We start from the raw sequence: 27512 nt of genomic DNA, 5'->3' as shown, positions 1-27512 counted from the left end.
AATTTTAACAACTGACTCCCATTTCTTCTGCATTTGTGCTAATCACTAGGGTCTTCCATGAGCAATGACCTCTCATGAAAGCTGAGAAATCTTGACAGATGCTAGCCTAACAGAGTGTGCCCCCTACACCAGTCTGCAAGTCGGTCTTGGTGGCTCCCAAGGAAAGGTGCTGGTGTCTGCTGGGCCTCTGGCCTGAGCCACCTGTAATGCCTGGCATGTTGCAGGTAGTCAGTGCCCACTGAGAGATGAGTCGGCAAATGAGTGGCACATGAGCTCACCAGATGGCTTTGCGTAGATGTCCTGGCATTTTGTGACTGTTAATTTTGTAGTCAGACAGGTGGATTCTCTACTGTTACAACCCCTGTCAACCCATTCCCCTGTGTGCAGAGGGCATGGTTTGAAAGTTAACTTACTTGGAAAGAGAAGTCTCTGCATGGATATAGGCAGGCAGCCATCTTGGTCATCTTGGAATATCTGAGTAATATTACTATAGTGAATATTATCATCCAGGCATAGACTTAACAATCTTATGATTGCTTGCTTTAGTCCATTCATTTGTGCTGCCCTTATCTTCTTAATGGTGTAGACATTCAACAATTCCTAGTATAGAAAGTCTTATCCCTGTTAAGAACAGAGAGGCCACAAGGAGTTGTGTGTTGTGTTTGCCTGTTAGGGATCAAACATGTTCAACTTGTATTAAGCTGGTGACATTTACATCCATTTGCTATTTTTCCTGTGTTGAATAGTTTTTATTCATTTAAAAACCATTTGATCATAATAATTCCACATCACCTTCTCTTGTTTTTGCCTTTCACTCCTGGTTCCCCTCCTACTTTCTTTTTTTTTTTTTTTTTTTTTGAAAAGTTAAAAATTCCTTAATTTTTTATTCCTGGTACCACTACCACAATTTACAGGGCAATATACCTGATGTAATGAAAAGAAAAAGAAAAAGACAAAGCTACAGCAGATAAAAGACCTCAGGAATGTACATCTAATTGACACTACATTGCATTAATCAATAGCTGCACTTTTTGCAAACTGTGGCTATGACAGTCCTGAACAAGAAGGGTTTCCTGTTTAAGCTGCAGTAACTTTTCTGACTATGGATCATCGTTCCTTCTGTGGCAGATTTTTACAGTTCCTCTAATGCATTTGGGACAACTGTCTCAAAGTAACCTGCAGCTTTCCTGACAACTCCTTGCTCTCTCTCCTGCTAAGAACTGTAACCGTTTCTGTTTTATTTTAAAACCTTCTGCTACCATATCCACCACTTCCACCTCCAGATCCATAGCCACCACCATAGGGACTGCCTGAGCTTCTTCCACCAAAACTGCTCCCCTTCATGGGTCCATAATTTGATTGATGCTGTCCACTATAATTTCCAAAGTCATTATAGTTTCCACCACCACCATAGTTACCTCCACCAAAATTTCCTCCTTCATTGTAACCATCATATCCCCCTCCTCCTCCTCACCATATCCACCACCCTGGTTTCCATATCCTGGACCACCACCTCCATATCCTCCTCTACTGCTGTAACCAGGACCACCACCATAGTTGCCACCATCACCTCCAAATCCATTATATCCACCATCACCACCTCCATAACTACCTCTGCTGTCACCACCTCCACCACCATAGCCACCTCTTCCACCAAAGTTTCCTCCACGACCAAAGTTTCCTCCACCACCTCCAAAGTTTCCTCCACGACCCATAAAGTTGCCAGATCCACCTCCACGACCTCTCTGTGATCCAGCAGACTGCATCTCTTGTTTAGAAAGGGCCTTTTTCACTTCACAATTATGCCCATTAATAGTGTGGTATTTCTGAACAACAATTTTATCAACTGTGTCATGATCATCAAAAGTTACAAAAGCAAATCTTCTATTTTTCCCACTCTGCCTGTCTTCTATAACCTCTATGGTTTCAATCTTGCCATACTTTTCAAAGTAGTCTCTCAGGTTATATTCTTCCGTATCCTCTTTAATACCACCAACAAAAATTTTCTTCACCGTTAAATGGGCACCAGGCTTTACAGAATCCTCTAGAAACAGCTCTCTTTGGTTCCACCACACGCCCATCAACCTTGTGTGGCCGAGCACACAGTGCAGCATCCACCTCTTCAACATAAGAGTAGGTCACAAAACCAAAGCCTCTGGAACATTTTGTTTGGGGATCTCTCATTACCACACAGTCTGTAAGTGTGCCCCATTTCTCAAAATGTTCTCTTAAGCTATCATCTGTGGTTTCAAAGCTCAGACCACCAATAAACAGCTTCCTCAGCTGCTCTGGTTCCTTTGGATCATGGCCCTCCATTTTGAGACCGGACTCGCCTCTTCCAACTCGAGTTCAATATGGGACCGAGAGCCCCCTCCTACTTTCTAATCATGTGTGTGTGTGTGTGTGTGTGTGTGTGTGTGTGTGTGTGTGTGTGTATGTTTAATAATAATTTATTTATACAATATATTCTGATCAGTATTTCCACTCCCCCATCTCCTCCCAGAACCTCCAAGTTTTCATCTTTCTCTTTCTCTTTAGAAGGCAAACATGAAAATAAATGTCAAACAAACAAAAATGAAGTAAATAAATAAATAGCAAAAAAGCACAACACACAAAAATACTCCATAAAACTGGAAAACATACTATACACACAAAAGATTAGTAGATTTAAAAATTCCCAAAGACAACAAAATATTCAAAAATACCACTGAGTTCATTTTGTTTGGCCTTCTATTGCTGTGCTTAAGACCTACCCCTAGTATGGTTTATATGCCCAGTTAAATTCCATTGGAGAAAACTGATTTTTCCTCAGCAAATGGTTGTCAGTTGAAGATAGCATCTTGTTTAGGAATGGAAGACAGTGTCTACTTCCCTTCTCAGCACTAGGACTACATCTGGCCTGAACCTGTGTAGATCCTGTGCATGTTTCCACCGAGTCTGTGGGTTCCTATGAGCATCCGTCCTGTTGTGTCTGGAAGACACTGTTTCCTTGGAGTTTTATGCCAGTAGCCACAGCAACCGTGAATCTATGTTTGCAATGGCCATGTTGTGTCCAGAGGATGACATTTCAGTGTTCCTAGGCATCGTCTGGCTTCCCATCTTTATGACCCTCTTCACAATGTTTCCTGGGCCCTGAAGGAGGTTTTATAGATGTCCTATTTAGAGCTGAGCACTCAGCAGTCACTTTCTCAGCGTTTGGATGAGTTCTGAGCTTCTGTGTTAAGTCACTAAAACCGCATGCTTCTCTGACCATGTTTGAAAAAAATCTAATCTATGTCTATAAGAATGCATATTTAGAGGACAGCTTGACTACTCTATTTAGCAAAAGATCAGTAGTACATTCCTTTCTAGGGCCTGCAATATACACAGACAAAGATATTTTAACAACTTTACAATACCAGGCATATGTTCCCCACAATGAAGGAAGCCTCAAATCTAATCAGAAAGCTATTGCTTATCTCCAAAGAAGTCCTGCCTCCATCATAGCAATGGGCATGCACTGTCTGGCAAGTCAGTAGTAGATGGTGCAGTGTCCACAGCTGGATAACATCACTGATGATGTTCCTTCCGCTGTAGTGTGAATAACACCTTCCAGCACTGTGAATGCTAGCCAGCAAGGAGGACGTTTCCAGCTCAGTTCCAGCGTATTTTCTGTGTCCTGTATTCTAACCGTAGAGTGTCTTCAGCAATAGTTTTTTACCATCTAGTTCTGGTGCATAACCAGGAGCAATGGTAGTTTGTATTGTTTGGGGAGCTTCTGGGGACCCCATGGCCAATAAGTCACGAGGAGGTGTGCCACAGTTGGCACTTCTAGAAACAGCATTGCACACTCAAGCACACTTATGCAGGGTTCCTCACTTCAAACTGTTTATTATTATAGTGTCTTAAGTTTATAAATAGCAAACTTCCATTTCTTTTTGTAAGTTTTTAGTTTTGGTCGACCCATCCCTTACCTTTCCCACATCTTCCCCTCCCTATTTGAACCTTTTCTTTCCTACTGCCCTCCCCGGCTTTCATATGTGTTTTCTTCCCCTTCTAAGACCTTTCCTGTTGCCACCTTTTGTGGTTCCTCTCTTGCTTCCTGGCTTCTACTGACACTTACTCCAACTAAACATGGAAATCTAAAAATTTAAAGCTAGAATCCATATGTGAAAAAGAACAAGACATTTGTTTTCTGGGACTGGTTTAACTCATGCACATAATATTTTCCAGTTCCAGCCATTTTCCTGCAAATTTAATTGTGTGTGTGTGCACGCGTAAGTGTACGAGAGACAGACAGACAGAAAGGGGGGAGGGAGGGAGGGAGGGAGGGAGAGAGAGAGAGCACTTATCACTTTCATTACTATGACTTTGTAGTAGCTCTTTATTATAATATGGTACCATGGGAACTTACTGATAATGTTGCAGTGTTTCAGCATTCTTTGCTGTTAAATTATACATGAAAATAATCCTTTGTTTTCTTTTTTTGGAGGGGGGGGCATGTCGAGATAGGGTTTTTCTATATAGCCCTGGCTGTCCTGGAACTCACTTTGTAGACCAGGCTGGCCTCGAACTCAGAAATCCGGCTGCCTCTGCCTCTCAAGTGCTGGGATTAAAGGCATGCGCCACCACATCCGGCTATCCTTTGTTTTCTACTACATAGTACTCTTTTCCCCCAAGAGCCAGGGTCACAAATAGTATTTACAGTAGTTCTCACAACAGGCTTAGCAGTGATGGGCTGTCTATAAGCACTACTACAGGCGCTTAGGCAAATGTCAGTCCACATGAAGCTCTAACCTAACTCTCATGTAAGGATGTGCTGTAGTGGGCCTGCCTGTAGGGGACAGTGTGCCCTATGCCTGACATTTCAGGATAGTTCCCTTGAAAGCTGACTCCTAGTACCAGGCTTGAGGCTCGTGGTACTTCAGTAAGTTACAAAATGAAGACATGGCAAACTGGCCTACATCATAAGGTTGGAATAGCTGGAGTTTAGTTTAGTTTTGTTTTTGTTTTTTGTTTTGCCAGCTTCTCACTGTTCCGCCCCAGCATTACTATTCTCATGTGCTTTCTCCTTCTAGCTACCATCACCTTGCACCTGTCTCTGTCCTAAGAAGAAAGCTGAATGCCACTCTTGAAGTGAGCAGCATTTCTGAGTTTCAGAGGTGAGTTCCATTCTCCAAAGGAAATCTTCGTTCCATGTGTTCTGGTGACCACTTATGAGATGCTCATGCTCTGCTGAGTTTATACTTAACACTTACGTAACATATTTGTTTTCTGGAGCACAAATATTAGGACTGCTAGTCTTATATGTTATATTAGTGTTTATACTTTACAGCCACTGGCAGGAGCCTTATGAACATCAGGAAGCCAATATCTTTCTTACTTTTAAGCTTGGCTATATTTCAGTATAGACTGGGTCAATTATTACCAATTTAATTACTATCTACAACAATAAATAATGCCCCTAAGTTTGCTTGCACTGATTTACTCATACAATCTTAGTGTCATGTTCTATAACAACCTCTACCCTATTTTAAATAAGTTTTAAAGTTGCCATGTATTCATAATTACTGGTTTATAACAAACAACTGTATTCGGAGTATGGAAAATGAGTGCACTGAGGGAAAGCCACTTTGGATTTTTTGGCATTTATTTTGGTAGACTATGAAACCGTACTTCACTTATGCACGGTACTTAGTAGATGAGTTGGTAGATCTGATACATGGAATCTTAGGTACGGTTTCTATTTCTGTAAAGGGACACCATGACCACAAACTCTTATAAAGAAAGTATTTAATTGAGGCGGGCTTACAGTTCAGAAGCTTGGTTCATTATTGCCATGGCTAGAAGCATGGTGGACATGGTGCTAGAGAGGTAGATGAGAGTTCTCCATCTGGATCCACAGGTAGCAGAAAGAGAGAGCAACATTGGGCCTGGTTGGAGCATTTGAAACCTCAAAGCTACCCCCCAGGGACACACTCACTACAACAAGGCCACACCTCTTAATAGTGCCACTTCTTGTGAACCTATGGGAGCCATTTTCCTTCAAACCACAACAGGTATCAAATAAGTCATTAGTTACTAAGAAAGGAAAGGTTTCCAGCCAACCAATTCTTAGGGCTTGGAGTAGAGCAGCGCCAGCCCTGGTTTCTGAAACACCAGTGTTATTTATGCGTACACAAGGAGCGCAGCATGAGGCTGCTGCAGACAGAAAGTCACCCAACGTCACCCGAAGCACTGGGGACATCTGGGAGGTTCCAGATATAATGGAGGGAAAGAAAGGATGGGCTGGAACCAGAGGCTGTCAGTCATGATGTGTGCTTGAGAGCAAGTGTGAACTGCTTCTGGTTCTGCTCTAGAAGAAGAAAGAACAACTCTGGGGATCAAGAGCATCCCCCAGTTCTTGGGTGGAGTCAGAGTAATGAGGCAGGAGACTAGGAAGACAGCATTCCCACACAGCATAGTCCCTCCACAATTTTTCAAATACAGATAAATCCCAAGTCCCAGGTATGCTAAGGTTCCGGCTGGAGGGACTTTACATGGGTGACTCTCTGTGGGTCTACAGAGAAGAGGGGGCCGGGTGCTTGCTCTTCCCAGGCAGACTTGGTACATCAGTAGCAGGGACCAGGTGAGTGTAAGTCACAGGTAGAGAGCAAGCGGCCTCCGTCACAGGAACATGGGTATGCAGAAGAGGCACACACACTGGAACATCTAGAGCTTCTCTCTTGCTCTGCTATTAGGCTACATGAGGAGAGCCAAAAGGTGCATCAGTATGACAAAGCATGCCCCACATAGGGACATTCTTCTTTTTTCTCTTCTCCTCTTCTATTTTTCTTTTCATTCATACTAAGGATTAAACCCAGAGCCTCAGATATGTTAGGCAAGTACTCTACTACTGAGCTGTACCCTCCCCCTCCCACCTCCAGCCCTGGAATTCTTTTTCAATTTCCCAGTCTAAGTTCATTGGACCCGGCAGGGTACAGCTTTCCACCCCCACTCCCACCCCCACCCTCGCAGCTGGATCATCACAGGCCCCTCCCTTGTGGCTTCAGTGTAGGTTGTGGGGTACCTGACATTTGCCACGAGCAACTCTTTGCCTTCAGAGTCCTCTTTCACTCAACTAGTATGAGGTGTTTGGAAAATATGTCCATGACGACCAACAAGAGCTTGTGAATTTTTGAAGCACTAATAGGACTTCCTGAATGCCAGTTCCCACAAGGAATTCCCTTAATTTCTCTTCCTTTGTTTACAGTCACCCACACAACTTGCTCCCCGGTATTTTCAGTGCATTTCTCTTGGTTCTTTATGGAATTTTGGTGAGTAAAAGCAGATATGTAGACTGTCATGAGAAAAAGAATCCAGGTTTTATTTTTCTGGAAGAAGATACACTGCCTGGCTACCAGCTGTATGCAGTCGTCATCGACACTGGCTTCCGGTCACCAGTCAGATTTACCTCAAAGGTAATGTGAGCTCCTAGCAAAGCCCTTAGTGAGGTCTAAGGGTGTGGAGGGTCTGATAGTATGACTGACAATGAGATGACCCCCTGTCATCCTGCATATTTGTCATCCTGCCCCCTGACTCTGATTCCCCTTTGTGCCTTCCTATAAAAAGCAGCTTCAGAGATGGTTTTCTTCTGAATGGGCCTCTGAGATTTTGTGAGGAACAGTGTGCTGTGTTCCTCTGAGTTAACACTGAATCCATGGCCTACCCAGAGAAGGATCTAGCAAGAAAGGAGTAAGAAGTTCCTAGACAAGCTTTTGGGCTAAATGGGAATGGGGCTAGGTTGGGAGTTTGAGGCTAAGGGCAGAGTTCCCTAGAGAAGCAGATGAACAATGAGGTTGCACAAGAGAAAGAAGTGGTAGGAGGGAGGAGGACAAAGAAAGACCAGCGTAGCAGTCCAGGGAAGCACCCAGGCCAAAGTGAGCTATGGAAGAAAGGTCTGCAGGGGCAGAAACAAATTGGTTTAGGGACATGCACTAGCAATGTTCCCCTACAAACACACCAGGAATTCAACATGTGTGCTTGATACATACTCCATTTTTTTCTCCAAAACCCATGCCTGCTTTATGAAAACCATAGGACCAAAGGCAGGGGAGTATGGTCTTGCTTAGAAGCCAGAAGATAGAACTGGGTGCTCTTGATACTCTTGTAGGAAAACAAGGTTAAAAAAGGGGGCCTAAAGAGTTAAACAAGCTTGTTAGGTTCATGATTGGAGTGGGGTAAACATACCACTCATCCCCACAGGAGTCAGTGATTTTCACTGCACATAGTTAGAAGTAAGATCCCCCCTACTAGTCACTAGAACCTGAAGGTGAATCCACCTAACACATAGAAGAGCAGCAGGGAAAGAATTTGCTCAGTATTCATAAATACATATCTTTATGCAATGGGTAGCACAACTAATTTCCCCTTGTAATAAGTCTTTAGAACTGGTGATAATGTGAACTGATCTATTCCTATATCCATATTACCTGTCTTATTGGAGTTTGATTTGCTTTCTTTTGCAAGGACTGTGATTGCTTCCAGACATTTTTCTGATCCGCTTCTCTTGTCTGTAAGACCTTGAACACACATTTTGGGGGTATGCAGGGGGAAAAGAGTTCTTTGGTTTTGTTTTACTGAACTATTTGTCTGTTTGTTGATACAAAAATCTCACTATAAAACCCCAGATGACCTAGAACTTGCTCTGTAGACCAGGCTGGTCTCAAACTCAGAGTTACTCCTGCCTCCTCTTCCCACGTGCTGGGGTTAAAGGCATGTTACCACACCCAGTCACCATACTATCTGTTTTAATGTAAAAACACACATACACACAACAACAACAACAATTAACCTAAGACATAAAGAGATTAAAGCCAATGAAATCAACTATAATTTCAGAATAATGTCTTATGGAACAGGGATTATTGATTGTAAAACTTATGTGGAAGGGAACACTAGTGCCCATGAGAATATTAAACTTAATGATCTGAAAGAGAACAAACTTGACTCCCCCAGTCATCCAGGCAAGAGCCATCACAGTGTAGTGTCTTATGGGGTTGGCTAGTAGAGTTATGGGACAGCTAGATACCTTAGAAATGACCCAAGTGTGTGTCTAGGTCTTATAGACCAGAGAGAATATTCAGCAAACTGTCTCAGAGCAATCACAGACCTTGAAAAAGAAAGCAATATGAAATCTTTAATTAACATTAGGTACAGACACAAAACTTAATCTAGAAGTCTAAAAACAGAGAGATAATTTTATTAAAAAATTCAGTAATTACTCCAAGATTACTTTGGACTAGGACAGGATTTTTTTAATTAGATATTTTCTTTATTTACATTTCAAGTGTTATTCCCTTTCCTGCTTTTCCCTCTGAAAGTCCCCTATCCCCTCCCCCTGTTCCCCAACCAACCCACTCCTGCTTCCTGGCCCTGTCATTCCCCTACACTGGGACATAGAACCTTCACAGGACCAAGGGCCTCTCCTCCCACTGATGACCTGCTACATATGCAGCTAGAGCCATAAGTCCCACCGTGTGTTTTCTTTTTTCTTTTTTTTTAATATTTTTTATTATTACATATTTTCCTCAATTACATTTAGAATGCTATCCCAAAAGTCCTCCATACCCCCCCCCCACTTCCCTACCCACCCATTCCCATTTTTTGGCCCTGGCATTCCCCTGTACTGGGGCATATAAAGCTTGCGTGTCCAATGGGCCTCTCTTTCCAGTGATGGCCAACTAGGCCATCTTTTGATACAGATGCAGCTAGAGTCAAGAGCTCCTGGGTACTGGTTAGTTCATAATGTTGTTCCACCTATAGGGTTGCAGATCTCTTTAGCTCCTTGGATACTTTCTCTAGCTCCTCCATTGGGGGCCCTGAGCTCCATCCAGTAGCTGACTGTGAGCATCTACTTATGTGTTTGCTAGGCCCCGACCTAGTATCACAAGAGACAGCTATATCAGGGTCCTTTCAGCAAAATCTTGCTAGTGTATGCAATGGTGTCATCGTTTGGAGGCTAATTATGGGATGGATCTCTGGATATGGCAGTCTCTAGATGGTCCATCCTTTTGTCTCAGCTCCAAACATGTGTTTTCTTTGATTGGTAGTTTAGTCCCAGGAAGCTCTGGAGGTACTGGTTAGTTCATATTGTTGTTCCTCCTATGGGGCTGCAAACCCCTTTAGCTCCTTGGGTCCTTTCTCTAGCTCCCTCATTGAGGACCCTGTGCTCAGTCAGTCCAATGGATGGCTGTGAGCATCCACTTCTGTATTTGTCAGGCACTGGCAAGGCCTCTCAGGAGACAGCTATATCAGGCTCCTGTCAGCAAGTACTTGTTGGCATCCACAACAGTGTCTAGGTTTGGTGGTTGTTTATGGGATGGATCCCCAGGTAGTCTCTGGATGATCATTCCTTCAGTTTCTGCTCTGAACTTTGTAGGACAGGATTTCAAAGACAAGAGATTAATACTTTCTTAAAGGTTAATAAAATTATACCACACCAAAGCTGAAGATTCCTGTGTGACAGATACCATGGAAAGTAATAAGCACAATGCAGCATGCTATCTATCCTAGAGTGCTCCTTGTGGACATCAGTACACCACCCACCAGCCCTGCCCCCACTCAGGTGTCCTGCAATCCTCTCCTAGTGTCCTGCCTACATGCCAACAGCATCTTGGTCTATGAAGATTCTGCAGGCCATACAGGCCCCACAGCTGGACTCAGTGCTGGAAGCCACCAGTACTGAGCTGAAATGAGGCCAGGTATTACCCCATAGCCTCTGTGACACATCCTCAGCTCTCATATCTGCTTGTGTCTTAAGGTTTTCATTGTTCTATGTGGTGAAAATGGATGCTCAGAAACGAAAGAACTCTGTTGTCCAGAGAAGCCCTTATTTGGAAGGAATTCCAGGCACACCTTCATTCTGAGGTATCAATGACTACTACAACCACATGTCTGGGGAAAGGGGCTGGTCAGAATGGGGTATATCACAAAGACACTGAGCTGAGAACATTTGTTTTCTGAGCATCATCCTAAGATAAAGCTTGCTGATGAAGCATAGAAGGTTTTGGTTTTGCTTTTGTCTTTTTAAGGCAGGGTCTCACTATGTAGCTATGGCAGGTCTGAAATTCACTATATAGACCAGGCTGGCCTTGAATTTGCAACTATCCTCCAGCCTCTTCCATCTGGGGGCTGGAATAACAAGCATGCCTAATATATGAAATATGTCTACTCTTTGGTATAGATTAGCATGGTTAGTAAGCATGGGGGTGAGAATAAAGGCAGGAAAAAAAGTGGAGGCTTACTAAGCTTGTTTATTAGAATAAGTGTGTTTTTTAATGTCACAAAACCTGATTAAATTGATTAGTATCACCAGCCAAAATTTGGAAGAGCAATGGTGCATGGCACCACAAAGAAGGAGAGTCCTGGGAAGAGAGATGATTTATCTATCAAGGGAGAAGTGTAAATACCTGACTCTTAGAAAACATGAAAATACTGAAGTCATTTTGCCTTGTTAAAAAATGCATTTATTATAATTGATTTATAATGTTTACTTATTTTTTTTGGAGCACATTTTTACAAAGACAGTAACAGTTAACTTCAAACATATTCCCTCCGGGCATGGTGGCGCACGCCTTTAATCCCAGCATTCAGGAGGCAGAGGCAGGCAGATTTCTGAGTTTGAGGCCAGCCTGGTCTACAGAGTGAGTTCCAGGACAGCCAGGGCTACACAGAGAAACTCTGTCTTGAAAAAACCAAAAACAAAAACAGAAACTCCCATCAAACACAGACAGATGGAGAGCGAAGTGACTTAAAGTTATAGCCATTCCCTTTCCAAGAGATGTGTTTCAGGCCACATGGTAGATCCCAGAATGAAAGGAGAGCATTGAACCCTGGATTGACTTTGACATCCAAACCCGAGATAGAATATGAGTTATTAATGAGGAGCAACATAAGATTATCTGCCAGTAAAAATAGACTCACTCGAACACCACAGTGCAATGAAACTTCAAAATTTTGGAATTGTTTTATTTCTAGAATTTTCCGTTGGTATTTTTCATTTGCTCTTGATAATTGAAAACTTGATAATTAAACTGATGATAAAGTGGGTGTTAGAGTAGATCCTCTAGGCCAGTGTGCCCCTACTAGTCACAATGCTATTTGGAACCCACTGTCCCTAATGGCCATGTCAGAGTTGCTAAGGTTTTTATAGGCCCTGTAACACATTTACACATGGCTGATAAGACGTTTCTGTGTGCACTAGCATACCTAACCAACTGGGTCCACTCCAGAAGATCCGCCTCTGGCACGACAGTAGTGGATCTTCCCCATGCTGGTTCATCAGCCACGTGATGGTGAAGGAGCTATGCTCAGGACAAGCCTGGTTCTTCTCTGCTCAGTGCTGGCTGGCTGTGAGCAAATTGGGTGGCCATGTATTACGAGAATTCTTCTGCCTGAGCCATGGTCTCGGTTTCTGGAAGGTAAGCTCCATGCAGGTGACCCGTGATATACCAAAATGGCTGGTATTCTTTGGTGCCCACTGTTACTTCTCTTTCTAAAGTTGTGATTTGAACTTTACCAACATGACGTAATTAACTGTCAAGATAACCCATGTCATGTAACTTCTGAAGCGTCTGTTCACCCACATAGGAACTGACAACACATCAAAGAAATGATTACATCATGAAAAAGCTCATCCCAGCATGGGTGGTGTCCCACTAATGTAGCATCCCTGGAGCACTGCCCTACTTGAAGGCAGCCCCCTGCCTCTCCAAAGCAATTGTTTACTGTTTTCCTAATTGTGGAGCAGATATTTGTGAAGCTCTTGCTTCAAGTGTTCCCTGTGTCTTAGCACTGCCCTTCTCCTCCAGGAGGGGACATTTCAGTTTGAAGACTATCACTGCATTGTCTTTACCATAATGCAGTTCTTTGATCTGCATCAATAATAAGTTTCTAGAACTTCTGGCTGCTGGTGATCTGCAGCATCCGAGAGGTCCCAAATTAAAGACTTGTTAACCCATGTGCTGTCAACAGTTCCACTGTCACAGAGTACAGACATGTCATGACTGTACTCTGACAACACATCAAAGAAATGATTACATCATGAAAAAGCTCATCCCAGCATGGGTGGTGTCCCACTAATGTAGCATCCCTGGAGCACTGCCCTACTTGAAGGCAGCCCCCAGCCTCTCAATGTTATATGGTAGATAAGTCCCAATAGGTGACAAAATTGTCTATGATCTCACATACAAAGTATGAAATTTTGTTTCCTGAATATTCCCATTTTCTCCCTGTTGATGAGCATTGGCCCATTTGCAAACATTCACACTTTATGTTCAATGTTTTAGAATAAATCTCTCCCTAAATTTTGTTTTAGATAACTTAAAGGCCCACTGTGCGCTGCTATTTGCTGAGGCTGTTACACAGACACAATTTTCCTTCATTTATTGCCATTGCAGCAAAATGTCACAAGAGATACCTCTTTGAGACTTCTGTTTCTGAAGAAAAAAAAATTTTTTTAGATTTTCATAGCATTTTTATTCATTTGTTGTGTGTGTGTGTGTGTGTGTGTGTGTGTGTGTGTGTGTGTGTGTCACAGTTTACATGTAGTGGTTAGAGAACAACTTACCTGACTTGGTTCTCTCCTCCTACCATGTGGGTCCTGGGGATTGGACTCAAGTCATTAAGCTTAGCAGCAAGCACTTTTACCTTCTGAGCCATCTTGTCTACCTGATATTTACTGGATCTTGTTTTTTTCATTGTCACTGGATTGAGGAGTATCTGCTATTGCCAATTTAAAATTTAGCCATAAAGCATGGCTAAATGTAAATTGACATGAATTTTAAACAATAATTTCTAAATAGCCATGGAATATAAAAAAAAAAAGTTAGCACTGTAAACTAGAAGCCCAGCTTAACTGTAACATCCCTTGGATTACAGTCTCCATGGCTGTTTCTCCAGCTAAGCTTGAGAACTTTAAGTGAGAAACCTCACCTGTGAGCACATATGGCTGGGTCCCTGGAATCAATGGTCACCTGGGAATTTATGTGCAAAGATATATCCTCAGTCAATTAAACCTGTTTTGTTGGTATGTGTTGATTATTCTGATGATATTTATAATACCACTTCTGTCTATAAGTAGCTTTTTTCTAGAATGATTAACACCAAATATTACTTATTTAAATTTCACAGAAATCTTTTAAATCCAGTGAAATTCCACAAGATATTATGGCCTGCTGGGCGGTAGACCTTGTAAGACTACTGAGTAGAAAGCAGGTCAATTCCAGATCTCAGTGCACCCAGAGCTGGTGCCCAGATAAAATTTGACTATGTTTCTGGGGATATCTAAAAAGTTCTTTGAGAGCAGAAAGGAAAGAAATGTTGGGAGGCAAAGACAGGAGGTCTCTGTGAGCTAGCAGGAGTGAAGCAGAGAGCTCGTTGATACTAAAGTTTCAAAAACATCAGCAGGAGGTAAGTGTGTGATCCAGTGAGACACTGCTGAAGACGTGGTGGGTGGGGAGGAAGGAGACAGAACAAGTTACAAGAGGCATCTACCTGCACCGACCCAGTAGCCTTGAAGTGTCCAGCTTCCAGCTGAAAAATAAAAGCCAAGAAATGATAAGAGACTCATTCTAAAAGTTAGAACTTCACTCAGCTTGAACATGCTGGGGTCTGGGGAAACACCTGTGCTTTCTGTTTCAGCTTTTCTATTCAAAGTTCACTGAGTACCTGGAGGATTTCCACATCTGGCTCTCACTGTACAGTCAGCCCCCATCCAGAAGCTACCTACACACACAGCGGCTTGCCGTGTCCTTCTGCCTGCTGTGTGTCTACTCGTGCCTCACTGCCCTGGTCACTGTGCGAGACCATCAACAGGTGGGAGACAGCAATTTTCCAGCAGTAGCTTACTAATCTCAGACATACGGTTTGTTCTTTTAACAAGCAGGTTTGTTCTTTTAACAAGCATAACTCAGAGCTCCTAGCAAACAGCTGAAGCTAGGGGGAGCAACCTAACAATGTGCTGAGTGGAGAGGTAGCTGAGAGTTTTACATGTGGATCCACAGGCAGCAGGAAGAGAGACATACTAGGCCTGGCTTAAGCATCTGAGACCCTAAAGCCCACCGCTAGTGACACACTTCCTCCACCACCACCATACCTACTCCAACAAGGCCACACCTCCAGATAGTGACCCTTACTATGGGCCTAGGTGGCTATTTTCATTCAAACATCTACAGATACTAAGACCTGGATTTCACTGACGTCTTCCTGTGTCTGTGGCCTGGCCATGGTTGGATCCAGTGAATAGCTGGGTCCTGATTCCCATGCTCCAGCAGGTAACATGACTCACCAGTCAGTCAGAGCTAGGAGGGTCTGCAAGACCTCAACAGACATGGGTTCCACACGTGATAGTCAGGGTAAGGGGAAGCAAGCTAATCTGTTTTAAAGATCTATTTTTATTATTTTTATTATGTGTACATGTGTTATAAGGAGGGTAAGAACGTGAACTTATGAATGCAGGTACCTTAGTCCCGAGGAGGGGTCAGACCACTTGTGGCTGCAGAGACAGATTATTCATGAGCTTCCTGGTGTGGGTGTAGGGAATGAGAAATACATGTTCTTAATCACTGAGCCATCTCTCCCACCTAAGGTTGTTTTCTATGATAAATTCACGACCATTCATGGGGCCAGACCCCAGGTTCACACGATCCTCCAGACAGCTGGGCAATACAATGACAGTAGCCATGTCAAGATTGAGTTCTGTCATCTGTCCTAGGACAAGGTGTGCTTTATGTGGCAGCAGATATGATAACACTTAAACAGAATTTTAAACTACAATAATATGTTGGTAGAACTTGTAACAATAAACAATGGTGAAGAAATGTCATCAAGTGACAAATGGGGACCTACTATGCTCTCTGGGGAGCTTAGCTTCCCTGGGGGCCTCCAGTGGTCTGATCCAGGATGGCATCTCCTCCTCTGCTGGGGGCATACTGAACCTCTTGGCACCTCCCTTTGGGATTGTTGTCAGGACTTAGTTGAGCACAGATCTTGTGGGAGTTTGGCAAGCATTTGTTTGGCTCACAAGATGTGTCTAGAAGGAAAAGCACATTTTGTCTTGCTCGACCGCTATAGCAGAGGCAAGACTTCTGGGAGAAAGGGCTTTAACTAAAGAGAACTCATATTCATTGGACACATTTAGAATTCTGTGTGTTGGACTCAAGGGACATAACTGCAATGTATTTGAACCATTGCAGCGCCCCCTGGATGTGGGGCCCACAGCTATCACTCTGGAACCCTTCTGTATGGCTCTACTGTGCACCCTCCTGGCCTGTCCAGTTGCACAGCTTCTGTCACTGCTCTTCAGGTGCAGCAAGGTACCGTAGCTATGTGGCCCTGGGTTCCTGCGGAGACCCCCCCCCCATGTGAGATGCCCCTACCAGCCAACATCTTTGCTTCACAGGAAGCCAGAGGGGATATGCAGGCTTCAACACAGTGGCCTCTAAGAGGAGTGAAGACAGAGACACCTCAGGGTATGGCAAACTAAAAATACAAGCTACACTGGCTCCAGGGCTAGTCTCTTAAGTAGGCAGTATATCCCGTGCTTTCTGTTTGTCTTGTGCATTGAAAATAAACATCACCAGATATGTTTAAAATCACATTTTTTCTTGGACCATCATCCCTTGTAGACAGTAATCTTGTAACCACCATTTCTAAAATTATATGAGTGATAGCCAGTCATCCCAGGGCCAGAAAGCATGGCCGTGTGGGGAACAAACTCCTTCTCCCAGATCCTGTTCTTCACTGATCACCTTTTGCAAACATGTATCCCTCTTTCCTCTAATAGCTCTTAATTTTTTAGCTACTCAATTTTCTCTGGCTCTGTGGCTTCTGGTGAGTAGCTCTGGGAGGTTGAGGGTTAGTCCAGGCCCATATCAGGATGGAGACTTCAAGAGTTCTCATCTCAGCCCTGCCTGGTCTCTCAGGGTCACGGTGATGGGGACAAGAGAGAGGCATCTCCTGTAGTCCCACACCTATGCCTAGGTGAGAGTCTGAAATTTGCTTTTTCTCCCCCATCAGGCCATGATTCCAGTGGGAGACCAGATTCAAGGCAGCCCTCACCAGTAAGTTTCATGACATCCAGTTGCTAATTGTATAAGATAAGATGTGGTCTTAGTCAGGCTTTCTATTACGGTGAAGGGACACCATGACCATGGCAACCGTTATAAAGGAAAACATTTAACTGGAGCTGGCTTACAGTTTAGAAGTTTAGTCCATTATTGTCATGGTGGGAAGCATGGTAGCATGCTGGAGAAGAAGCTGAGAGTTCTACATGTGGATCTACAGGCAGCAGGAAGAGAATGAGACACAGTAGGCCTGACTTAAGCATCTGAGACCTCAAAGCCCACCCCTAGTGACACACCTTCTACAACACCACACCTACTCCAACAAAGCCACACCTCCTGATAGTGACACTTACTATGGGCCTAGGTGGCCATTTTCATTCAGACTACTACAGATGCTAAAACCTAGTTTTCACTGACATCTTCCTGTGTCCTGGCCTGGCCATGGTTGGATCCAATGAATAACTGGATCCTGATTCCCATGCTCCAGGCAATGGTTTACTCTGCTCCACAGCTTCTAGCACCTGTTGCTAGATAATGCACCCTCAGGCCCCCCACTAGCCCTCCCCCTCCAACCTTCCTTCCTCTAGTGGGCTCTGCAACCTAACAGTCTGACTGCCTGGAAGCTACCAGCATTGGCCACAGGGTAGGAAGGTGGAATTGGAGGTTTGGAACAAGGGAGCTAGGCCAGAAGGAGAAAATGGCATCGTTGGAAAGCCATCTGAGGCCTGTGCTTGACCCCATCTGACCGCGCCTGTCCTAAGAGTTGGCTACAACAGGCACCAGTGTTCAGACACAGCAGAAAATTTTGCATTGGCCTGGCCTAACCTTGTCATACTTTCAGCATCCCACATCAGACCTTCTCCCCTGGAATGACCAAGCTTGGAGGATAGCAGCCAGCAGCAGTGCTGTGGTCTGTTCACCGTTCCCAATGGAGGCCTGCAGCCATAAGCATCATGATCTGAGAGAGAAGAGCCATTACTCTCCTCCCAGTTCACAAGGTGACATTACCCTATGGCCATACTGAGGAGCCCTTGTTCCTGCTGACAAATCAGTGGTCTGTGCCCATCTGGAGAGGCAGCACATGCAGATTGTACTTGTCCAAATGGCACTAACCATTCTGGTCTCCTCTAAAATCCAAGCATGGGTATGGACCCAGGCCTATCTAAAAATCATAACATTTGGCTTCAGTCCAATCCTGGTGAGTCTGATTAACAAGCTTGATGCAAGCCTTTTTAAAAGGCACAATGAGACCCCCCCACACACACACATACACACTTTAAATATGCTGAAAGTTAGAGCTCCACATCTTTCTGTGAAAAGCAGTATCTGCTCCAGCTTCAAATTATGGCAGAGGATCACTGAGCTGGAAGAGGAGGGAAGATAATATGGAAGGCCATTCCATGGACTCAGGGGGGAGTCCCACTGGAACCTGGCTCCTAGGAAATGATGTCATCTTGTCTGATCATTGGGATTGAAGGGCCTGGTGAACCTGGCTCAGTAGGGATGTCAGAGTATTACTTCAGGTCTCTAAGGCCACATGCTATGTGGACAGAGAGTCAACAGAGGCTTTGGGCAGAAGGTGGGCACTGCTGTATAGACAGTGGTCACCAAGTGGTCAACTGTGCCTGGTCTACAGTACACACTAGGGGAGAAGGAAAAGGTCATGTCTATGTATAAATGAGCACTCCGCTAGGCATGATTATAGAGGTGACACCAGTACTGGCAGGCTGTCCAAAGATTCCTGACCATATATGCTGGGCAGAGAGATGGGCTTTGAAGTCAGAAGACAAAAAGGAGAAGTTCACTGTAGAATATGTAGAGAAAGCACACAGAGTTCAGATGACCCAGCTACATCAGCCAACTCCATTCCTCCTTTCCCACTGCTATCTCTGCTCTTCAGGCAAAGACCAATGTCCAGTTCAAAGATCATTATCAGGAGGAGCTCCGTCTGTGCCCACTTATTCTGCTTAGAGGGGAGGGCCACGTGGGGAGGGCTACCTGCTTTGCTTAGCCCACTGATTCAAAGGTTATTGTCCTCTCTGGATCTTCATGACAGACACACTTCAGTTAATGTGTGACTGTATATCTGGTTCCCTGTGGCCCAGCCAAGGTGACAAGCCCAGATCACATTGTGGTTGGGAATGACAAGATCTGCTAACTTGCCGTTCTCCATCTTGCTTCTCCTTAGCTCCTGGCAGTGGTTTTGAAGAACTTGGGTCCCAGAAGTCAAGGGTCTGTCTGCTCTGGTCAAGCTCTGTGGCCTGGGCTATCTCTGGATCAGCTTCCCTGGCCTGTGGTTTGGGGACAGGATTCCTAGGCTACTGGTGAGTATTGAGGTTTTTAGGTATCCTCAGGTGCTTGATGGATGTCTAGGATCTGTGAAGAGACTCATGTGTTTCAGGGGAGTCATTTCGTTACCAACGCCACTATTCTTTTCCCTTACTCCATCCCTTCTGAAGGTGAATTAATCATATGCAAACCCAAATGGGTCACTTGGCCTTCAACAGGAGCTCCATCTAGACAGAGTCCTGGTTACGAAACAAAAAGCATGGGAGAAGCACTAAAAAGAGGCGTGTTCTGCCTCTAAGCTTATCAGAGGAAAAACCCTGATGCTGACTAAAGCCAACACTTTGTCGTCTGGTGGTGTTTGTAGGGAAAAATTGTATAACATTGAGCTTGGCTATGATACATACGTCATAGATCCTAACCATTCCTCCCTATTTATCCCTCTTCATCTGGCTCCTGTGTAGTTTGGGGCACCACTGAAGACTGGAGAGCCACCCCCGTGTAGCTCTGGAGAAGCCCATACCATAAGGAGGGTAGCCACCCAAGGCCCTTTCTTCCTGACAGTATCCCTTCTCCCAACTGCATTGCTGGCCACTGGGTGAGGACAGGACAGGCACTAGGAGTTTCTTCACACCTCAGTTTACTTATCTGTAAAAGATGGACACTGGGCATGTGTAATCCAAAGTCATGGGGATAAAATACCAAGTGTTCACACCTCCATCACCTACATCTCCCAACTCCACGTCTGTGATCTGTCCTGGCTTTACTTCAGGCTCTCTTACTCTTGGTCCTGAAGTTTCGGGGAGGTTGGTTGTCCCCTCTACAGGGAAGGACTCTGCTTTGATGGGCAGGCAGACCTGGCACCCTCCCACAACCCCTTCGCAAGCACCCCCAGGTCTCCCAGCAGTGCAGGCATCATGGCCTCTGGCTATAACTGGCTTAGTGGGTAGCTTACTCCCGTGACGGTGCTGACCGACCCTTCTCCTGGGCAGGTTTGTGCCAGCACAGTGTATGTGGTGGCTATACCTGCTGCTTCTCTCTCTGGTCTGCTGCGCATTCATCACCCAGCCACTCATGGTAAGAAACCCCAATGTGGTAGAGGTGCCATCGTCAACATGGGACCAGGGAGGAGAGGGATCACAGGGCTTCGTTTTTGGTGATTTGAGGCTTCTCTTTAGAGTTTGACTTAGATGTGATAAGAAAATCTGGGAGCCAGGCCCTGGGCTAAGTAGCTCCACCTTAACCTGGCATTCGGAATCCTTATTTTTAAAACTCCCAAAAGAGATGAATCATTTTGCTTATATTTTCAGTTTATGAATCTGTTCCATAAGGCCCCTAGCAAGTCTCTTGATGGAGGCCATACCTGGTGACTAGGTACTGGGGATTTCAGGGTAGCGGCTTCTGGTACCTATTTTGAAGTGAGATAAAGTCAGCTGGCAGTGCAAGACCAGAAAGATGGCTCTGTGGGAGGGGCACAAACAGATGTGGATGCTGGGCACCTCTCTTCCAGATCTGCTTGGCAGCACTTGTCTTTGCTTGGAAACGGAAACATGACAGCAAGTTTTTTACTGAGTCTTTACAAGATGCGACCAAGGGTCTGGATTTGGAATTGGAAGAACATTCCAGAACCCGTGTTCCTCTTTCTCCTATCTCCTATAGTCCTGACACTGCTGAGGAGGCTGAAAGGGTGAGCAGAACGGGGAGCGTTTGGATCTGCTGCTTCCACCATGAAGATGGGGATTCAGACCTTAGTTCAAATTTGGCTGTGCTTTTGGAGCCCCACTCTGTGTGTGTGTGTGTGTGTGTGTGTGTGTGTGTGTGTGTGTGAATTTCTTAAGCTTCTTTCCTTACATTTACCCCAATCCCAGTGAAATCAGAACCACAAGGAAATGAATACACTTGAAAATGTAGAGGTAATACCTGGAGAGATGGCTCAGCAGTTAAGGGAACTGATGGCTCTTCCAGAGGTCTGTGGTGTAATTCCCAAAACCTACATGGCAGCTCACAGCCATCTGTAACTTCAGTACCAGGAGAATCTGATACCCTCACACGAATATGCACATAGGCAAAATACCAATACACATTAAATAAATATATAAATAAATAGGAGTATTTATTTTATTTTACAATTTTTTAAAATTATAAAAAAAGAAAAAGAAACTCTAGAGGCTAATGAAAATTCTAATTTCTGACCACAGTTTCAGAACTTCTAAATCATTTGCTTTTCATAGGAAATGTACACCCTCTCTCTTCCCTTACTTCCACACGGACCTAGCAGTCTCCACATCCCAACCATAGGCCCACTGTTTCCTGCCTTCTTGACTCCATCCTTCACCACCAATTCTCTACACACCGGCAGGCTGCCTTCCTCCAAGGCTCTTTCTTGCTCTGGTAGCCCAGACAACTGGGTCCAACCCTGAGGCCACAGGGTAGTCCTAGCCTCAGAACCAAGAAGCCTTTGAGGAGCTCCATCCTCATCAGGATCAACTCTCCAACCCTGTGTCTGCCATCACCTTAAAGTCCTGATGCTCTACCTGCTGAGTCTCCCAGGCACTCGGCCATACTTGCAGTCCTCAGCACATAGGACATATCTGAACCACGACCACCAAGCTTCACTTCACAGCTTTTGCTCTGTATTTCTTAGAAGCCCAGCAGCTTTGTGAGGAAGGACTGAGGGGCCCAGGGGCTGCTCTCTGAACGTGCCTAGAATGGCTAAGCAGATGAGTGAGAAATGAATGGGTGACTATTTCCCATGGGTTTGCCTCTTAGCTACAGTTAGTCCTGCCCATGAACACACGTCGCTACAACATGGAAGCAATGGTGCTTTTATTACACAAGGCAAACAAAACAAAGATCATTCATGCTAAAACAAGCTGCTTTAAACTCAGTTTTCCAGTCTTTGAAGGTCTCTAACAGAAAGCAGTATGCAAATACCAAAGGCAATTGCCCCTGTGACTGGGCAGCAGTGAACGTGTCTCTCCTGTGTAGCTGTGCTTTCTAAAGGCCCAGATGAAGTCCTTGCCAAAAGAGCTGGCCTGGGACATGAGCAGAGTTTTCAAATGGGTCTACTTCATCTCGCATCGCCTCCCCAACAACACAGTGTGTGTTAACTACACAAAGTCCCTCTTTGTCCCCCTGAATGCAATGCAGAGAGCAATGATGACAGCTCTTGGATTGGCAGGGACACCAAAAGCCTCTCTTTCTCCAATGCTGACCCCAGTATGATGGTGCCCCCCTTCTGTCACAGGTCTTGGCTACCCGACAACGAGAACGCCACCTGCGCTGGGCTCAGACACCATCCAAGGCTAAGCTCAGAGTGACCGGGGAGAGACTGAGGAGAGAGAGCATCATGCAGGCAGCCCTGAGGTAGGTGAAGGCCAGAATACAATGGTCTTCCTCTGGCCCTGTCTTCTTTTTAGAGGGAATGATAAGAGATCCTGCACTTGGGAAAATCCTTTCCCATGTCTCAGCCCGTGCCAGAGGGTGAGGGACAGAGACACTGCATTTAAGGAAGGAAAGTGTTCTGGTTATATCCATGGCCCAGAGCTCTGACCTCAACTCCATCAGCCACACAGACTCACATACATCACACTGTGCCCAACACCAGACCCCGAATTGTGCTCCTCCAGCTGGCTACACAGGGCTATGAAAGTCCAAGAGCAACTGGTGTACCTCTCCATAGGCATTGAATGAGCCCAGGGACCAGTATTCTAAAATAAGTCAACAGTACAGTTTACACAGACATGTTCTGGAGATCAACTCAAAGTCCACTTCAAATATTTAGATAAAGCATCAAAGTTAGTAACTATGATACTGAGACAACCATCTCCAAACTTGACTTCAGTCAGGCTTCTTTGTCAGTGGTACCCATTCCCCTGCCCATCTGTGGTAGATACTGGAAGCAGTTCCTGGAGGAACCCTCTGCAAGGACCAGTCCATGCATGTCTCCCAGTTCCGAGTTCCAGGTTCTAGGCTTCCTGAATCCATCAAGAATCTAGAAGCTCCAGATGTTTTTCCCACAGTGATGTCATTAAAGTATGCAGTGTCCCCTCCAGTTTATTGTCTCTCTTAAAAACCCTTCCTCATCCCCCACACGTACTCAGCTCTCTTATGTAAAGAACAGGTCCTGAGACAGGTTCTTCTCCAAAGAAGAGAACCATGGCATTATTCCAATGTCAAATGTAAAGTGAGTGAAAAAGGAATTCTGAAAAGATAAAACACTGACAAAGACTTTTACATTTGTTCAGGCTGCCCATAAAAACAAGGAACCAAACCCACCAAAAACATGAATGGCAGACCTAAGTCACACACACACACACACACACACACACACACACCTTGAAGTCACATGGGTACACTAAGCACTGTGTAGCCAGTGCCCTGCAGTACCCACTTGCCCTGCTCAAGACCAGGACATGAGGGGACTGTAGATGTCTAGGTGTCTGAGAACAGGGTGGATCTGGAGCTACTGAGAGGGGTCACACCAGGGACTGCGCTGCCACGCAACCCCAGTTCACAGGCCTGTGTAACGTCTGGAACACTGGGTAGCTGATGTCCACAGAGCTTGCCGAGCTGAGCAAATCAACCTTGAGAAACCCAGCTCCTGGGCCAAATCCTCATGCTAAGAGTGCCACAAGCAGTGTCCACACCAAGGTGGACAACCAAAAACACAGCTAGAGACAACAGGCTCAGAATGGGACAAAGCTAACTCTTTATGTAGATGTCATTAGTAAAAGTCTGGGAAGGTCCCACAAAAGAAAGAAAGAAAAACAAACAAATAAAGAGGCAGTGAGAGAATTTAGAAAAGTAGCTAATGGTAACCTTAAGCACCAAGAGCCCTTATCCTTCGTAAATCAAGTAAGATGCAACACTCCACTCGAGCACAGCGAAAGACTCAGCTGCTGTGGTGTAAGCTCAATGGGAAATGCATAAAACAGTCAGGAGAGTTAAGAAACAATCCTCAAAGGTTGAAATGTAGCCTGAAAGCAGTGGGAACGCACCAGTGCCTACATCAGTGTATAGCAGGTGTCTGTCATTCTTCAGATTAATGACCCACTGTGGGATAGGACACACAAGCAATTACATGGTTGTCTAGTTTTGTCATTGCTGCTGTCCTCAAAGAGAATTGTTTACAGTCTGAGAAAGATAACATGGATTCTAGCTCAGAAATACCAAAATCCAGGACTCTTCAATGTGGAGAGTAAATCACAGATGAATGAAATAGACACCTAAATCAATGGAACAGAAGGGAGAGACCAGAAGCAGCCAATAAATAGGCCCAAGCAGTTTTATTGGCAAAAACGTTAAGACAATTCGATGTACAAGTGAATAGGCTTTTCAAAATGGGGTGGGAAAGCTGGAGGTTGATAACATAAAAGAGCAAAACCAACACAGAGGTGTTGAAATCCCATCCCAAGCTAAGAAACTATTGGCGATTGATAGGTGGTGGGAGAGAGACAGTTTTCCTTAAGGGTATGCCCAGAGTAGGTTGACCAAGCTCTAGTGGAAGGCCACATATTGCAGAGCATAAGGGCAGCACGAATTATACTTGAATGGTTAAAAAGAAAACAATAAAGACACAAACTTGAATGAGTAGGGCAAGTGGGTGGGTCTAGAAGGAGCTGGGTGAGGAGGTGAATGTGATCAAAGTACTTTTGTGCAGTTTTCAAAGAACTAATAAAAACTAAGAAAGAGTCTTTTGAAAGTACAAAGAATAAACACAGCATTTAACCCATCTCGTGCCTTTCTACAAATACATCCGAACCGGGACATAGATGCCCGGCTCCCTAAAATACTTTCCATGAGGGAAATGTGAACACACGGGATCTCTAAGGATGCTAATTCTTTAATCTCTCTTCGCAGAGACATGACCACACACAGCATCATGCTACTGCTGCTTTTGTTTATAGCATATGGGAGATTCTGCCCAGGTGAAATTTCTCTCAATCATGCCATCAGGAAAGCATTTACAAGGTAGGAGGATTGGGGGGCTCTTGCAGATCTGGGGAGTGTTGCACTAATTCATGGTCATTACACCCATGTTCAAAGACTTCAGGCTCTGGGTTCCAGAATCAGTTTCCTTCACTGTGTTCCAGAAGGGGGCGCCCTACAGACGATCTACCCACACCTCCTGTCAATTTCACCTATCCAAGACTGTGCCCAGAGAAAGGTCTTCATCAAAGCCTGTGTCTGAAGTCTGTGAAAGGCTGTCTAATTACCCATGTTAACGGAGGGCTCCATTTGCAGACTTTGGCAGGTGCTTGGCATCTCATTTGGGGTCAAAAGTGAAAGAAGTTCTAGGCCTGAGAAAGTCATATCATCTATTTTGCAGAAAAATATCAGTGTTCTTTAACCAAAGGCTACAGTCACAATTCATGATTCCTGATACCCAATTTCAAACTGTGCTTCTCTGCCAAGCATTCAAGTGTTCATTGTTTTTATTTCCTACTTTTAATTGCAGCAGGATTTGCATTATAAAGAAACACTGACCAAGGGAGCAGTTTAAGGCAAAGGCCCACTCCCATTCATCTGACACATGGGTACCTTTTTGGGGTCCTGACACCTCTGAGATTCGGATGCCCAATGAAACGAGTGGATACATTTAGAACATTCCTTAGTCAGTGAAAGTTACCAACTGGGCAGTTTCTTCAAGGCAGTGTGACTCTGGCGATATGGATTATCATTGCTTACTTTCTACTGACAGAACAACTCTACACACTCCAGGGTTTCCTTTCTCTTCTGTAAGGAATATTTTAATACTCATTTCTGTAGCATTTTTATGAATGTGTTGCCTTTGAACAATTCATCTCACCTTTTTGCTTTAGGGACATATTTTTAGATTCTGTAAGGCAGAGGAACACAGGCACCCTGCTAGATGGTGACTCCCAGATGTCATTCCCTTTATTCTTATTACTTTTTAGCAAGGTACTGCCTGGAAGCCCCAGTACTTGAACTTGCCATGACTCAATAATCCCAGGACTGCTAAAGCTCTAGGGAAGCTACATGGTAGTTTCTGAGTCCCATTTTCCAACGCCACAGTTAGCTTCTACTTGGACAACTTAGTTCTTCTGTATGAACAGGTGCGTAGATTATGCCAGGAGGGGGCGCTGTGAGCAAAACAAAGAGACCATGTGGGGCCTTTTTTAGACATGGAAATCAAAACACAAAAACCACTGATTTGGCTAGTTTATTTTTATCTCACATTTCACGAATTCCTTTTTCTTTGACATTTCTCATATGCCTCTCGATTGTCAAATATTCCAGCTGAGATAACATCTGTAAAATTCCTGTACTCTTGGACCTGGTACACTCAGGTAACCCTCCCAAATGTTGACCCAGGTGGGCTTAGAGCCTCATGTTTCCCACAAGGATAGAGACCTCACTGCCATATTTATATGTCATAGTTCAAAATGGAATGTTTAAAGTGGACCCTCTCTGCCTCACCCATCCCCCCAGTCCTAATCCTTAAAATCAACAAGTCCCTAGGGGCTGTTATTTGTAGCATTCTGGGGGCAGGGCAAGCCTAGGAAAAGTGAATCCGATGGAATCCAAGGGGTGCTCTCTTGGCTCCCTGTGGCTGGCAGCCCTTTGCTCCTGGCTGCTGCAGCATCCTCTATAAAGTTAGGATAAGTAAGATTCTAGATTTCTGTCTTCAAAAAAATTACTCTAATATCAGATTGTGTCACATTTAATTTGTGTTTGAAGTACTTCTGAACTCAAAGTCTTCATGAAATCTCAAGTCAACAAAACTTAACTGAGCCACAAGTGAGGTGAGGCAAAATCCTTGCTCCATCCCAGTGGTCTTCTCGCTGGACTGGAGCTGTGGGCCCATTTGATATAATTGCTGTAATTAGTGCACACAGGACCAGGCTATGGTTGGATCCTTTGGTTCACCTCTTGCTCTCCAGTGTGCCATGAAGGAGCACGATGGTTCCTTTGTGTGGGGATGTGTGAGCTCTGGGTAGCAGCAGGTGTTTCTTGACAGCTTCATTAATGTGGTCCCAACGGGGAGCAAGTATGGCAAGTGATAACATTTCTCTAAATTCTGCAAGCTTGGGCCAAGGGTGCAGTTCACTGGCAGATCACATGCTTAATGTGGGCAAAGACACCTTGGGTTGATGCCCCAGTACCTCAAAATCTACT

General features: G+C 44.6%; 1 protein-coding gene and 1 pseudogene across 1 annotated transcript in view; one reads left to right on the top strand and one right to left on the bottom strand.

Annotated features, from left to right (window-relative positions):
- Window positions 1–27512, top strand: part of Pkd1l1 (polycystic kidney disease 1 like 1) — a 149014-nt gene that overhangs the window by 88171 nt on the left and 33331 nt on the right. Inside the window, exons 28-41 of the mRNA XM_017314870.1 lie at window positions 5058–5141; window positions 7232–7439; window positions 10781–10887; window positions 12224–12440; window positions 14662–14835; window positions 16215–16334; window positions 16421–16490; window positions 17038–17081; window positions 17926–18082; window positions 19273–19408; window positions 20363–20447; window positions 20881–21057; window positions 22618–22736; window positions 25233–25343. Coding sequence (XP_017170359.1) covers window positions 5058–5141; window positions 7232–7439; window positions 10781–10887; window positions 12224–12440; window positions 14662–14835; window positions 16215–16334; window positions 16421–16490; window positions 17038–17081; window positions 17926–18082; window positions 19273–19408; window positions 20363–20447; window positions 20881–21057; window positions 22618–22736; window positions 25233–25343 — 1809 coding nt within the window. The remainder of the gene's footprint in view (window positions 1–5057; window positions 5142–7231; window positions 7440–10780; window positions 10888–12223; window positions 12441–14661; window positions 14836–16214; window positions 16335–16420; window positions 16491–17037; window positions 17082–17925; window positions 18083–19272; window positions 19409–20362; window positions 20448–20880; window positions 21058–22617; window positions 22737–25232; window positions 25344–27512) is intronic.
- Gm40815 lies at window positions 865–2366 on the bottom strand (annotated as a pseudogene).

The sequence above is a fragment of the Mus musculus genome, chromosome 11 (genome assembly GCF_000001635.26).
Source record: "Mus musculus strain C57BL/6J chromosome 11, GRCm38.p6 C57BL/6J".
Classification (NCBI taxonomy): domain Eukaryota; kingdom Metazoa; phylum Chordata; class Mammalia; order Rodentia; family Muridae; genus Mus; species Mus musculus.
This window is presented reverse-complemented; position numbering and strand designations above follow the sequence as displayed.